General features: G+C 32.9%; 1 protein-coding gene across 23 annotated transcripts in view; it reads right to left on the minus strand.

Annotated features, from left to right (window-relative positions):
- Window positions 1-16,730, minus strand: part of ORC4 (origin recognition complex subunit 4) — a 92,880-nt gene that overhangs the window by 9,803 nt on the left and 66,347 nt on the right. For all 23 annotated transcript variants that reach the window (NM_001132980.1, XM_009237693.4, XM_063712506.1 and 20 more), the window contains 5 exon segments: window positions 1,543-1,629; window positions 6,149-6,322; window positions 10,484-10,635; window positions 13,458-13,506; window positions 16,480-16,565. In NM_001132980.1, coding sequence (NP_001126452.1) covers window positions 1,543-1,629; window positions 6,149-6,322; window positions 10,484-10,635; window positions 13,458-13,506; window positions 16,480-16,565 — 548 coding nt within the window.

Raw genomic sequence — 16,730 nt, forward strand, 5'->3', positions numbered from 1 at the left:
AAATGGCAGTATGCTTTTGACAATAGAGGAAAAGTAAATAGGGATAAAAAGACAAATTTCCTCAGCAGAAGCAGCAATGAGGAAAGAAAACTTGTATATGAGCATGGGTGAACGCTACAGCCAAGTAGGACACAAACTTGAAGCCAGAGAGCTTTGGATTAAGTCCTGGCTTTGTTATCTACTAGTAGTGTGACCTTTGGCAAGTTATTTAGCTTTAAGGAGCCTCAATTTCTTTAGGGGTAAGAATAAAAAATAAGATTATTCCAATGGCCAGACATAATATAGGTACTACTAGTATCAACAGTACTTGGCTCATATGCTAGTCCATAAATGGTAGCTACTGTCATTATTATTCTATTATTATTATTAAAAATGACCTTTCTATGAAACCAAAACTATCCTGTCTTTCAAAGGTATTTGCCATAATTTTCTAGATATATTAGACTAAAACCAAATACTCTTAGTGAAGAAAGTTAATTTTCAGAACAATTAAGTCATTCTTGTTTGATATTGGTATTATGTAAGCTTAAGATATAATTACTTGGCAAAACATCATAACCAAGTAGGATTTATTCCAGGTATATAAAGCTGGTTCAACACTCAAAAAATAATGTAATCAAATATATCAACAGGTTAAAGAGAAATATGATCATGCAAAACGATCGAGAATAAGCATTTGACAAAATCCAACACCCATTTATAAGAAACTCTCAGCAAGTTACAAACAGATGAGGATTACCTCAACCTGATAATGGTAAAAGTTTGAATCCTTTCTTCCTAAGACTGGGAACAAGAAAGGATGTCCACTCTCACTGCTCTAATTCAACATAACACTGGAAATTCTAGCCATTGCAAAAAGGCAAGAAAAGAAATAAAAGGCATACAGATTGGAAAGAAAAAAAAAACCGTCCTATTTGTGAAAAATGTAATGGTCTACATCAAAAGTCCCAAGGAATCTATTAAAAAATCTCTTAGAATAAATGAGTTCAGCATAGACTATAAGTCAATCACATTTCTATATACTGATGTGTATATATGTAATCAATCACATATTCTATATGTAATGGATATGTGGGAAATGTAATGAATATGTGGGAAACCAAAACTTCAAAACACCATTTACAATTGTTCTAACAAATTAAATATTGGTATACACATTAAATAAGTACATCATCTGTGTAGTAAGAGCTATAAAATGCTGATGAAAGTAATCAAACAAGAAATCAAATAAAAGGAGATATGAACCCTATTCAGAGATTGGAACACTCGATGTAGTGTTCCAATGCATGTCGATTCTCCCAAAATTTACCTACAGGTTTAATCAATTCCCATAAAAACTTAATTATCTAATGAAAGATAGAAAATGATAAAAGTAGGCTGGGCACAGTGGTTGATGCTTGTAATGTCAGCACTTAGGGAGGCAGAGGTGGGAGGATGGCTTAAGGCCAGAAGTTCGCAACCAGTCTGGGCAACAAAGTGAGACCCTGTCACTATTAAAAACAAAAACAAAGCAACAAGCAATAAAACAAAACTAATACAAACCAATAGCATGTGTAATGACCGCAGGTTTTTGCTGATATTGAAATGCTTCTGTAGTACTTCTTGCACACTTCTATCTTCTGAGAGATACTAAAGGGAAAAGAAAAAAAGAAGCCAAAATTGAGGAAAGATGTAGTTTAAAACCTAAATACAATCCTGTGCCTTACTGTTTGGTGTACCTTACTAACTCTATCTAATATTAATTCATTATTAAATAGATGTTGGTCTTATTTGTAGAACACTAAAACCAAAATAAAGTTTCCAGTCTACTGATTTTCTTATCCTGTTCTTTACGTTAATTCAATAAACACAATGATAAAACAATCCTTGCTAACCCCAAATTCGTACCTGAATAAGGGAAACTACTACACAGTCATACTAGTGAAATAAACAAAATGCAGCACAAAAACAGAAGTGCATGAGTTACTGTACCTAGGGAAACAAGGTAAAGCAGTATAAAGAATGCTTACACTGGATGAGGTAAGAGATTTAAAAAAGAAGGAAGAGCATTCCAGTTACAGGGAACAGCATGAGTAGGAGGAAAATTATCACACATTGGCAGAAAATGAGTAGTCACGTACTGGAGTTTCAATTACTGGCAAAGTGAATGTAGAAAAAGAAAAGGCAGAAAAACCTAATTGGAGGTAGCTGTCCAGACAAGAGGTAAAGTGGGTCGGAATTATCTGAGTGTTATGAAGACAAAAGAGAATTAAGATGTTTATAGGAGATATATCTGGTAGAGAATTAAGTGGTAGCAGAAGAGAAGGAAGGGTTTGAAAGGTAGAAGATAAAAATCAAAGATGATCTATGGGAAACAAAATGGCCTGTGAAAAGTGAAATGTGGTCAAAAAATGAATCTTGGATTATTAATATTTAAGTAGTAGGCGGGAAAAGAGAAAAACTAAGAAATTAAGAAAGATACCAAAGACTGGAAGAGAATCTAAGACAGAGCAGAGATCTAGAAAAAAAGGGAAGAAAGTTTTAAGAGAGAAGTGAGGTTCAACAATATAAACTACTTTGTAAAATTAAGATATATTTGAGTAGAGGCTAATGGCTTTAGAAATTCAAAGATCACCAGGGCCCTTTGAGAAAGTACCATCTAAAGAGGCAAGTGACTGCAGTAATTAGGGTTGAATGGAAAGTGAGGAACACTGGCATTGAAGAAAAGATTAGATGAAAAAAGAGTAAATTCAGAGGTAGCAGAGCCAAGAAAGGCCTGGAAAAGACTGACATAAGTTTTCAAAAATCATCTGCATGGAATAAGGATTCTTTTTAAAAAAAAAAAAAAAAAAAAAAAAAGCCCAGAAAACTAAGCATTTCTGTATTTTCTAGAGCTGTAATTATATGTCTTTGTCCACTCTAAGAAGACCAGATTCAGAAGTAAGTTCTAGTCTACTGGAATAAAATTTTATACTCTCAGGAAATATATTATCTTAATTATAGTTCCCACTCCCTTGCTATTGTTTCTAGTCTTCTCTTTGTATTTTAAAGGACTTCTGGTTACTATATATACCTTTTTCTATCACAAACATGGTAGAATATCCTTGGAAGTACGCAGGGTGAACATAAAAAAAAAAGTAATACCTTTTGGAAATTTAAAAAAAATTTGTTTAGCTTTGCCACAGTTTTAAAATTGCAATATGGAAGATATGTGGCTAAATATCGCAGGCAAACTATAGTCTTGGCTTCTGTAATCTGTAACTTGTAAAAGTTGACGTGGTAAAATCGGAGCACTTAGGAAAACTAAAGAAAATCACCTGGGACAAAATTGAAGAAATTTTCTCTGCAAGAATCAATTATTTTTAAAACCTGTATTTGCCTCTCCTTGACATGATGCTTCAAAGGTTAATCTTCTATACTCCACCTTCCTACTTTATCTCTTTATTTTTAGTGGTTTGACTCCAATTCCCCCTCTTTCTAAAAGCTATCACCTTCTTGCTCTATAATTACTTATTCTGCTTTTTAAAATGCCTACCTTATCTACATAAGCCACTTAAACAAAAAAAAATTGTCTAACCTTGTTCATTATATTTTTAATTCCATCTTGATTCAAACACTATACTCTATTTGAGGATAAGGCTATTATCAACAACCACATAAGCTACAGTACTTTGGGGGATTTCATTTGAGGAGAATAAGGTATGATTCTTTTAAATGTTCTTTTTAAAGGATCCCTCTTATACTGCCATGCTAAGATACAGTCTACTCTGCTTATTTGACTCATTTGAAGTAGGGCTAAAACAAACCTTCAAATTAGGCAGGATATCAAGGTTCAATCTTATCCTGAAGATATTTCTTGGAGGAGATTCCATGTGTGACCTGTTATCTGTATCACTGCTATTGGCTTAATCCTGCCATTAAAAATAGCTTCCTGGATAATCAGCACTATGAGAAAGAATAGCTCCCTTAATGCAGCTACCACCCTACTCCACAAGGCAGGGACTCTGACCATGGTGCTGACAGATTTTTCAAGTGAAGCTCATTTTATTCACGTACCAAAGAGAGGCACAAGATGATCAGGATAGGGGAAGAATATATTAGAACTCAGAGACAGAAACACCAGTGACACTGGTTCTACTTAATGAAACTGACTATTAAGTCTGTCAAAATGATGACAAGATAGTGCTCACATTCAGGGGATTTAAGGTCTGCAACAAAAGTCCAGAAAGTAGATTAGTTACGCTACTAACACATGGTTACCATTTTCTAAGTCATGTTCACCCAGCATCCTCTTTATTTATAGACTCAATTTGAGATGCTCAGAATGCAACACAGTTGGGAAGGAAAGTGGACGAAAAATGGCACAGTGCAACCTAGACCATGTAGTTACCTTAAGAAGATTAAGTGTGAGCAGGTATGGAAAAAAAAAAGCCCATGGAAAGTACAGACATTTAAATACTATGAAAGACTACATTTGAATCTCTAAAACAGCCAGAAAAACATACTGGTGGAATAAGACAATCAGTTCAGGAGTTGTAGAAGATGAAAGTCTGTGAGGCACTGAAAAGTAGATCTAAAAGCTGAAGATCCAGAGGTCTGGTCCACACCAGACCCCAGTAAAAGTGGACAATGTGGGAGTACCAACTACAAAGAAAGTGCTCCTATAGATGGAATCCTATAATTAGAAATAGTATCAAAGACACTTGGTCAGGTAATTGAAATATCCGAGTCTCAGGAAAGATTTAGTGGAAGGGAGGATCCATACCTAATTATATCAAGGCATAATATCTGAATTTTAAAGATAATGTCAGCTATTTTTACATACAATTATGTATAGTTGTATTAAGAAAAAGAACAGGGAATTATCAATCATAACGATGGGAAAAAAGTAATATAAAAATATGTAGGCTTTGAGTCCTATGTAAAAACAACATATTTAGCATGTATGTAAACTCTGCAATGTTGTAGACCAAGTATTCCATAGTAGAAGAAAGGAGAATTGATACAGTCTTAAGGGAAACTTCCACTGTTTGTCATGTATTCTTTTGCAGTGATTACATTTTGTTCAATAAACTTTTATGATATTTTTAAAAAATGAAACGTGTCAAAATAGTGCTTACATGAGCAGACTATATTTTATAATCAAAACAATAATCATTTAAAGAACAAACTAAATGCAGAACGCTTCCAATTTAGTATTAGTATTTAAAAATTCATGGTAAAAATACAATCTACCACTACTGCTTTAAAATAAAACAATCTTTTTTATAGAGTCAGTGAATATAGACTGTGTAATTCTATTCAAAGATCTAATTATCCTTACCGGTATTTTAACACTATAAATCAGTTTTTCCCAATTCCTTCAGAGCCAGGGACTCTATATTATTTTCCACTCTCACAAGGCCAATATTTTTTGAGATTCTAGTATAAGGGACTTATTCATTAACAATGTTTTTCAATTATGTTATTAAATACACACACACATGCATACTTCCTCCTTTCTCTTTGCCAACTGAAACTTTTTGACAGCGTAAGATTAAAATGCTAGTGTGTTGAGAATATTTTAAGCACAGGTAAATTTATAGTCTCAAAGGTGTGGCAAATCTTTAAAACAACATATGAACCTGCCTTTGTATCTAAGACTCTCAGGTCTCCAGGGACTGTGAGATGTGATCACCTATTAGATAATATAACCGGAGGTGCACAGTCTGTACTGCCTCTTAAGGCCCAACAAAATAAAAGCTGAAGTTGCTAATGAAAACTGGAAGAAAAAAAAAATCCACACAGAATAGGTATGAGTCACTAACATTTATTTATCATTATTTACTATTATTATTGCTAAATATGTAAAATATATAAAATAAAATTATCTAAAATATAAACCACATATAGATAAAACTAAAGCCTCATTAAAGTTTACTTCAAACTAATAACATAAATCCTAAAGCTTAACTGTGATGTTCTTTTGAGATAGAATTCAGGAGATACGACATTTCAACTGTCTGTTATAAGAAGAAAATTTTTAAAAAGTATATAATTTGTATTCCCGCAGCGTTATCCCTCAGCAATATTAGAAACTTTGTGTTAATTTACTAATTTCTAAAATTTGTGTTTTAATTGTTTTAAATCATATAGCAAGGAACATTTAGCTTTATTGCCTTTAAGTTACCTGAACATTTTCATTCCACTTCTCAGCAAAAACCTTGTCTGGAAACTCTGCAGGTAGAGATAACTGTTCTTTAAATATTTTAACATACTGTGGAAAACCAAATGAATTCATTAAGTGTATCTGCCGGTGAGAAAATCTTGACTTCACTCTTTTTTCTAAGAGTTCCAAAATATCCTTAAAAACAAACAGAAATCTCTATAAGGAAGACGAATGTTTTTAAAAAAAAACACTGTACCAATGTTAGAGGTATAAGTAAACTATCACCTATAATTAGTAATGTTTAGTCTACAATACATAATTAAACGTTTAAGACATTTTATGCAAACTAAATAATCCACCTCCAGGCATCTGCTGGGTTGGTGATGTCATGCCTTTTTCCCACCATGTTACTCTCAGCTAATCTGTAACATTCCAAGACCCAACATGACCGTTTAAAAAAACTGACAATATTGAATAGCTATATGTCACAGTAACACCAAGAGTGTCAATAAGGAATTCTGTACATTCTATGAAGAACTGAGATTAAAAAATTAATAGCATGATAGGTAGCAGGAACCAACTTTAGGAGACGAAAGTGGCAGAAATGCAACATGGCATTTGTAAGTTATCTTCCGGCTTTTTTTTTTTTTTTAAATAGTAATGCTTTTAGACTCTATTTGTATTTGTGTTATTTTTCCTTAAAAAGAAATCAGGAATCAAATTTACTGTCAAAGAACACGAAAAACCAAACGATAACTAATATGTACTGCTTGTAAGGACATACGAAGTGTTCTTAAATGAAGAAAACACTTCCATAAAACTGATAGACATTCAAACTATCCAAGACATTAAAAGCACAATAAGTAAGTTGTCTTCCTAAGTCACATATATTGCAGGAATTGTCATTCCTAAATCTCTTTTTAATAATGAACTTGAGCAATTTTTCAAAATATATTATAGTACACAGCATAATATATAATATATATAATTTATATATATGTATATATACATCTATATATATATAGTATAGTATAATATATATTACTTAAGTTACACTCCAAGGTATACAACCAAGACAAATGAAACCAGATAACCACAAAAAAAGTGTATGTGAATGTTTGTAGCAGTATTATTTTTAATAGCTTAAGAAATATAAACAACCCAAATGTCCATCAGCTGATGAATGGATAAACAAAGTATGGTATATCTACACAACAGAATATTATTTGGTAATAAAAAGGAATAAAGGGCTGATATATGCTGTAACACAGATCAACTCTGAAAACATGTTGAAGACAGTCACACAAAACTATACGTTGTATGATTCAAAAATTACTATACAGTCAGAAAGTGGATTAGTAGATTAGTGGTTGCATAGGGCTGGGGAGGGAACAGGGGATTTGGGGTGATCACTAAAAGGTATGTGGCTCTTAAACTGTGGTGATAAATGCACAACTCTATGAATAAACAAAAACCCTGTTAATTGTATAATTTAAATGAGTGAATTGTATGGTATAAATTACATCTCAATAAAGCTGTTTTAAAAAGCCCCCAACCCCAAATTTGAACAGTGACATGATATTTGATGACTTTAAGGAATTACAGCTAATATAACAATTATATTAGGGAAATATATTTTTAAAGAGCTCTTATCTCCTAAAAATACATTCTAAAATACTTACTGATAAAATGATATAATACCTAGTTTTTGCCTCAAAATAATACAGGAATGAAAGGAGATGTTGAGGATAAGTAAAATTAGTCTGTAGTAATTGAATCTTGGCAATGAGTGGAGAAAGGAATTCAGGGCTCAGTATTTATTCTTTCCTATGTATATTGTTGAAATGTTATAAAGTTTTTTAAAAGGGGAGTAGTTTAAGCCCAGAAACATACATTTCCACATCTAGCCAGATGACTCTCATAATACCTACGTGAAGAAATCATGATATAGAGGAAAGAATTCAAGTGATCAAAATGGGATCATGGTTAGTTTGGGAAGGAGGACAGGAAAGACTAATAGCCCGAGGTAGGAGGCTGGAAGGTGAATAAAAAATTTTGAATGTTTTTATGAGGTCAAAGAAAAGTATAGTGCCAGCATGAGAATTAAAAGACAAGAAAGGTTATATTCAGAGATTCAGATATTGCACATTTATTTTCTATTAAGAAAGAGTTCTAGGCCACCCATATAGGTAGACAGTGGAAGTAATAATCTATACAAGCAACAATTCAGACCCTAAATTTGGGAATGAAAAGAGATGGAAGTAAATACTGTCTTTGTAGTAGGCAGTAATGACAGAAGTTGGCAATGTGGGCATACAGGAACTAGTAAAACCAAAACAAAACCAAAAAACAAAAATGAATTACTCCCAATGGAGAAGAAGATGCTTGCTGGCAAAGTCACTACTCCCTCTACACTTTTGTTTTCTCCCTATAAGCATGGATACACAGATAAAATTATACTTGAGGCCAGGCACAGTGGCTCACGCCTGTAATCTCAGCACTTTGGGAGGCCAAGAGGGGCAGATCATGAGGTCAGGAGTTCGAGAGCAGCCTGGACAACATGGTGAAACCCCATCTCTACTAAACATACAAAAATTAGCCAGGCATGGTGGTGTGTGGCTGTAATCCCAGCTACTTGGGAGGCTAAAGCAGGAGAATTGCTTGAACCCGGAAGGTGGAAGTTGCAGTGAGCTGAGATTATGCCATTGTACTCTAGCCTGGGCGACAGAGCAAGACTCCATCTCAAAAAAAAAAAAAAGAAAAAAATTACACTTGAAAGAACTACACAGTTGGAGAATTATATATATACAATAAAAAAGAACATCTGACAACACTGCTAAGAAGTTACTGGCATTTTATTTGGTCCGTCATTGGGTCAACAACACTCACCACAGCCACTTCCACCCAAAGGAAGATTTTTTTTTTTTTTGGCAAGAAGGAGGGTGCTTCTTTGATCCTTGTCATAGCCTGCTGCTTTTGGCAAGGAGGAATAAAGATATGTGCAGCACCAGCCAGTGATGTATGAGGGGTGTTTATACTAAAGCCATGTATCATAAGCTCTAGAGCACAGGGAAGGAGGGGCAAATGACAGTCACTCTATAGGGAAACAGCACTGGAAGGAGGACTGTTGAAATATGAATTAGTAAAAAGTTTCACTTTTCTGAAAAAGAAAAAGGGCTGTAGGAAAGGAGATGTGAATGTGTAAATGTGCCTGACATGTCTGCCGAGAATGGAGGGGGAAGAGGATTGCAAGAAAGCTATGGAGGCATGGCAGTCACAGCATGAGAAAAGAGACAACTTTGCTATGGTTTGGATGTGGTTTGTCCCCACCAAATCTCATGTTGAAATTTAATTGCCAGTGCAACAGTGGGAGTCACTGGAGTGGACCCTCATGAATAGATTTAATGCCCTCTTACTGGAGTGAGTTCTTGTTCTCATGGGGATAGATTAGTTCTTGAGACAGCGAGTTGTTATAAATTGAGGTTCCAACTCCTATCTGGTTCGTTTCTGCACATATCCGTTTCCCATTTGACCTTCCACCATGTTATGCAGCATGAAAACCCTTGCAACAAAGCCAGTGCCATGCCCTTGAATTTCTCAGCCTGCAGAACTGTGAGATAAATAAACCTCTTTTCTTTAAAAATTACCAAGTCTCAGGTATTATGTTATAGCAACACAAAATGGGCCAAGGCACTCTTCAATACCAGTTTTATCTGAATTCAGTAAGGAAGTTCATACTACAAGTAAGAAGGTAAACACAAAAAGGCCTGTACTGCTGTCCAAAGGTACACATGGTTCAATATGTACAGAGCCTTCACAAAGCAAAGTGATAGTGATATTTAGACTATAGTTAAAATCATTCTAAAATATCCCATGGAATGAAGAAGCCACTATCTACTGTCAGTGCTTGGTAGAATCTTTCCCATTTCTGGAGATGTGTACTTTGAAAGTTGGAATAGTATTACTTAGAGTTGATTTCAAGCCTCTTCAAAATATGGTAAAAAATCTTAAAAACTATTACCAAGTTTTCTCAAATAGTGGTGAGATTATTTAACCACCTCATTACTTGATAATGTAGAAATTATATTTATTAGCATAATCTGATTTCATACTTTTTTCTTCAGTAATTTCACTGGGAGGAGGGAGGTATTCATTAATGGGCTAAGGTAACTATTAAATTGTTTTCCTCAATTTGAGCTGAAAAGCAGGATAAATACACCAGGCACTGCTGAAACAAAATTTTTAAAATGCCTAATATAATGACCTAAATAAGTGAGAAAAGACTAGTAGTGTCAGCAATTAAGCTTGAATTTTAAAATATTATAATCAATTTTTTTAATGAACAGAAAGACTTACCAATCTACATGTAAGACCAATAACTGCTACTGGGGTCTGTGCAGACTGAGAAATGTCAAAAAGATTATAGAGAAGTGTTTGGTTTTTATGATGAGCAAAAAGATCAAATTCATCTAATATGAAGACCACTGGGCAACTGCTAGTTCGGTCACCTAAGATAAAATAAGAGCATTACATTAATAAGAAATTATATCCACCTTTCCTAAATTTCCAAACTATTTACTATATTTCAGTTTTTAAAACTCAATTCTATAAACATTCTGATAGCCTACTTTGGGTAGGGGATTTACTGACGCATATACGTTCATTCAACAGAAAAAAATTATTCAAAGGACAAAGACAGCCCCGACTGCTCTCAAGAAGTTCAGTCTAGGCTGGGCGTGGTGGCTCAAGCCTGTAATCCCAGCACTTTGGGAGGCCGAGGCGGGTGGATCACCTGAGGTCAGAAGTTTGAGACCTGCCTGACAAACATGGAGAAATCCCATCTCTACTAAAAATACAAAATTAGCCAGGTGTGGTGGCGCATGCCTGTAATCCCAGCTACTCGGGAGGCTGAGGCAGGAGAATTGCTTGAACCCGGGAGGCAGAGGTTGCGGTGAGCCAAGACCGTGCCACTGCACTCCAGCCTGGGCAACGAGAGTGAAACTCCATCTCAAAAAAAAAAGTTCAGTCTAGGCCAGGCATGGTGACTCACGCCCGTAATCCCAGCACTTTGGGAGGCCGAGGTGGGTGGATCACCTAGGGTCAGGGGTTTGAGACCAGCCTGGCCAACATGGTAAAACCCCATCTCTGCTATTAAAAAAAAAAAAAAAAAAAAAAAATTAGCTACCTGGGAGGCTGAGGCAGGAGAATCTCTTGAACTGCAGAGGCGGAGGATGCAGTGAGCCGAGATCACACCATCCCACTATTGTATTCTAGCCTGGGCAAGAAGAGTGAAAGTCCATCTCCAAAAAATAAAAAGTGCAGTCTAGTTCCTAGACTCTAGTAGAGTTTGTTGTTTAAAAATGTCAAAAATCATTTAAATGACTAAAGACTATTATTTTTATAATTACGTAAATATAATTCTTATTTAATGATTATAAAATTGACAGTTTTCTATACCTACACAGAACCAAAACACTTTAAGATTAAAATATAAGGGGAGTCACTAATTAATGAACAAAACTAATGCTTTAAAAGAGAGTTGTTTATTTAGTAGAAATACAACGTACATTTCTTGTAGAAATACTTTTTATAAAACAAACTTTTAGATTATAAAGTTCAACTAAAGCCACTTAAACTCCCTTGAAGCATAACTTTTAGCATTTCAACTAAAATGCTTTTCATGGGGAAAGTTCCACATCACCCTCTGGTTACATTTTTCTCACTTCAATAATGGAAACAACTTTAGTAAAAGAATCCTTTTTACCTTAGGTTTAACGCCTTTATATTTGTGTTAAAAAGTGAAACAAATATCTGATAAAAGAAAGACTTATTTCAACAAATAACAAATACAATAGCCTAAATGACTTAATACTGGTACAAAACCAAAGGGATTACTCAAAAGTCTGGAAAGAGACTTATGTACTAATATAGAATTTTAGTATTTGATAAAATATTGCATTATACATCAGTGGGGAAAATTAGTCTATTGAAAGATCCCTACTTTACAGGTAAAATCAGAATTCCAAACAAATTATAAATTACAAATATATATATTAAATAAAAAGATGGATCAATGTTTTTATAATCTGAGGAGAGAAAAAACTTTCTAGATAAAATTAACTATGTGGAAAACATAAAACTTTAGATCAGCAGGGAAGTCCAAACCAAACTTAAGGGAAGAGAAAAATAAAACACAAAAATTCCGATAAATAAGCATAAGATAAACATTACCACAATAGGTCAAAGATCCAACAGGAAATACAGTCGTGTGTCCCTTAATGACAGAGATATGTTCTGAGAAATGTATTGTTAGGTGATTGCATCATTGTACAAGCATCCTAAGAGTATACTTACACAAGCCTAGATGGTATAGCCTACTAGACACCTAGGCTATATGGCATAGCCTATTGCTCCTAGGCTATGAACCTATGAACATGTGATAGTGTAGGCAACTGTAACACAATGGGAAGTATTTGTGTATCTAAACATATCTAAACACAGGAAAGGTACAGTAAAAATATGGTTTTATAATCTAATAGGACCACTGTCACATATGTGGTCTATCATTGAATTAAAGGTTGTTATGTGGCACATGACTGTACATAAACCAGGAAATTTCAAAGGTCAATAAAAATATGAAATGACAAGCATCACCACTATCAGAATTATGCAAATTAAGCAACCAGAATTATGCAAATTAAAGAACAAAATTATTCAAATTAAACTAAGAGATGAAAGTTTTTCTATTATATGGGCAAACATAAAAATAATAATTGTTTTTGAGGTTGTGAAGAAAAAGGTATTATCAAATATTTTTACAAATTAAACCTTTAGGGTAGTTTTTAAATGTAAAAGATGGTGCCTTTTAACCCAGAATTCTACCCACAGAAATTTATCCCAGGAAATATCTGGATGATCATCTAAGTATCTCTTCTTAATTATAAAAAATTAGAAACAAAAGCCCGTAATTGGTGACTAATAAATAGCACCTTATAAAACAAGAACCATAAAAATGATGATGCAGACCAAAATCTGCTGATTACAAAACAATAGGTAAAATAATTTTATTGTTGTAAAAAGTTACATTTATCTCTATCAATAATATACTGATATAAAGATCAGTATATCATTGAATAAAGATAAGAAACCAAATGCTAATTGAGATAATCACTGTTATAGTGGTGGGAATACGGTGAACATTGTATTCTTTTTAATGTTTCTGTATTTTATGAGAGTTTTTTTTTGGCAAAAGCTTGTATTACCTTTATAATCAGGGAAAAAATAAAGTTAAAACATATCTTCTGAAATGGCTGAATATGTTAATATTTACCTTTTTTTAAAGCTTCCAGAAGAAATGAAAGGTTTTCAGCAAAGCTTCCCTGAACAACAAAATGAGATAAAATGATTAAAAGTTTAGTGAAATAAAGAACAAAAGATGGCTGTCTGATTCTCAGATTTTATATAAACACTGTATATCTTCTAGTTATTAGAGTCACTGCCCAGACTCTGCTGAGTGTCTCTATACTTCCTATCTAAAACTTAAATACTTAAGCAAAGATGGCACAGCACTGAAAATGGCAATTACAATGTCATCTTTGAAATTTTATATTTTAGAACTTGAGGATAAAACAGTCAAAGAAGAAAAAGAAAAGTAAGAAATTTTATATTTTCCGGACAAAATCTGAAAGAATGTTAAATTTATTTGAAGGTAGTTTTGTAGAACTGCCATATTCTAAATATAGTTTGAGACCTAGAAATGGATTCTACTTTGTGTCTTCAAACACAATTGGGGTCTTGCAAGTCTCTAATTTGTACCGGTAAAGAAATAACCATGAATTTAAATGAGATACAAAAAGAAAAGGCTTTTTTGAAACCTTAGATACTATAACAATGTTTGTCTATTCAAGAGTATACTGAAGAATTTATGTATATCACATCATGTTTGGCTATGTTTACTTGGAATATAGCCAAAACATTTTTGGATACAATTAAATATTCTTGATGAAACTTAATGTAGTAGATGCATTATCTAGGTGCGCCAGATTGTGGGTAGAAGCCCCATTAAAATATTTGTTTCATTAAAATTATTAATTTTTACTTCATTCAGAGTTCATAATTAAAAGAAACAGCCAACTTTAAATTTGAGGAGATATAAAGGAGAAAAGAAACACACTTATTCATTCTCCAGTTGAGAGATCTAACATAAAAATAGCACAAAAGTTTTAAAACTTTCACATATTGTGATGTTGTTATGCTATTTCCAAGGCAGGCAGACCAAGAGGTGTTATTCATAATTTACTGTAATATAACAAATCCTCAAAGAGACAATCTGTTGGGAAATCAGTGGTCAGTTACTCAAAGGTAGCTTGCCTTTCAGGCTTTTTGCTTAAAAGATTATTATATCTGATACTAAGTATATGCTTCTATAAAATACGTATTTGTGCATGTATAACATACATATATATGTCTGCTTATATCAATCAAACCAGAAAAGCTGTGGGTTGAATTAAGTGACTTAGGTTCTTATAATGTCCAGCCTCTGCCATTTTATGACCTTCGGCAACGTAATTATGCTCTCTAAGCAGAAGCCAAATTTATATAATGAAGGAATTAAACTAATAATTTCTATAGCAGTATTTCTCTATTCAAGAGTATATTGAAGAATTTATGTATATCGTATCATGTTTGGCTATGCTTACTTGGAACACAGCCAAAATATTTTTGGATACAACTTAAACTAATAATCTCTATATGATAATAATAGCGAAGATTAGAACAGAATGATAAAAAACTGTGCTATTTATTATTTCACATAAAACCAATATGAATATGTAACATTTAAAAATGTCAGAAACACCTATCCAGATCAACTGGGAACCAAAAGCCAAACTGACCATACTTAATAAGAACTGTCTGGCTCAGTATAGGCCACTAGCTTCAGCATCACATTCTAAACAGGAGGTAGAATATTAGATTTATAGATGGGGCATTTTGAAATTGCACTTCAAAGACCTACAGACTTTGGAAGGGACAAATTTACTCAACCTTTTAGATTAGATTAATATTTTATATTAATATTTTAGATTAATATATTAATAATTTAGATTATATAATCTATAATTATATAATAAACTATAATTATATATAATCTATTATATAATTATACAGATATGACCTATTATAGAATTACATAGATTATATAATTATATAATAATTTTATAGATTATATAATTATATAATTATTTTTAGACTATATAATTATATAATTAATAATTTTAGAGTATATAATTATATAATAATTGTATAGATTATATAATTATGTAATTAATAATTTTATAGATTAATTATTAAAGAAAGAAACTCATAAGTGCTAGGAGTCTTACACAACTATGGCAGTGTCATTGCAGCACAAAGCACACAGTTCAGAAATTAGAGTGATGCCACTGCATGGTCACCAGTAACCAGAAAATGAAGTTGGAATGTATATAATCCACTCCAACTGCATAAGCAGTATGAGGCTAGGTAATTTCATCATGAAAATTCAGGTAGCTGCAAAATTAAATTATCATGTTTTCCTTAGGCCCTATATATAAGGTGAAAAGTAAAAGTTTAATACAAGTTTCAAAACATTTCAAGTCAGTTTCTTTTACTGATGTTGTTCACTGTCCTGAGACTATAAGATGATATGATAATGAAGTATGAATAAATTTCTGAAAACAGAATAAGATAACTGACATTTGTACAGCACATTACCATCCAGCAAATTATTTTTTAAGTTAAATGATGTGTAATGTTTTCTTTCTTCTTCAAAATAATCCTGTGAAGTATGGATAATAAAATAACGCCCAATTAACATGTCAAGAATCTGAATTCAGAGATACTTGTTAGCTCAAGATTATCAGGTAGTCAAAGGGTTGTAAGGCATGACTGAAACCCACCTATTGCAGCTTCAAATTTAGCACATTTTCTACTATACACAGGCTACTCCAGTCTCAAAAAAGTAGAAATAGGCTGCTGGAGCATGGTATTTTTAAAAATGTGTTAATCTATCTCCAGAGATAGAGAATCAAAGTATTCACCTTACAGAAAATGAAATAAACTCAGAATATCTACATAAACTTGGGTTTCTTAGCTATTTTACAGCTAGTATAACCTACTATGAAAACATCCAAGTATTGTAGACTTAATGACTAAATGTATCCTATACATTACACATTTTTATGAAAGAATCTCATATATTTCAATTTAGAATTTCTGAACCTCTCCCTACCCTTCCAGAAATATAAAAATATATATGGTATAAAGACATTACCTTAAAGTCTATTTAATAAAATAACTGAAATGATACTTACAAAAACTTTATCTCCAACTACATTTTCCAGATTTAACTGCCTTGTGATTTCCTTTAGGGCGATTTTGTCATTGATCTGCAGCAGTCCTAAAATAAAGTCCATTTAAAAGTATTTAATTAAAACGAAACACATATTTGATACAGCAGGTTGTTTTCCAGTTAAGTAAATCTTCCCAGTCAAAGCCTGTTAGTTCATATCACTTTCTTCTTAAAACTTAGCAATAAAGACATTCTGTAGAATCAAAAAACAAT

This window comes from Pongo abelii, chromosome 11 (genome assembly GCF_028885655.2).
Source record: "Pongo abelii isolate AG06213 chromosome 11, NHGRI_mPonAbe1-v2.0_pri, whole genome shotgun sequence".
NCBI classification, from domain to species: Eukaryota; Metazoa; Chordata; class Mammalia; order Primates; family Hominidae; genus Pongo; species Pongo abelii.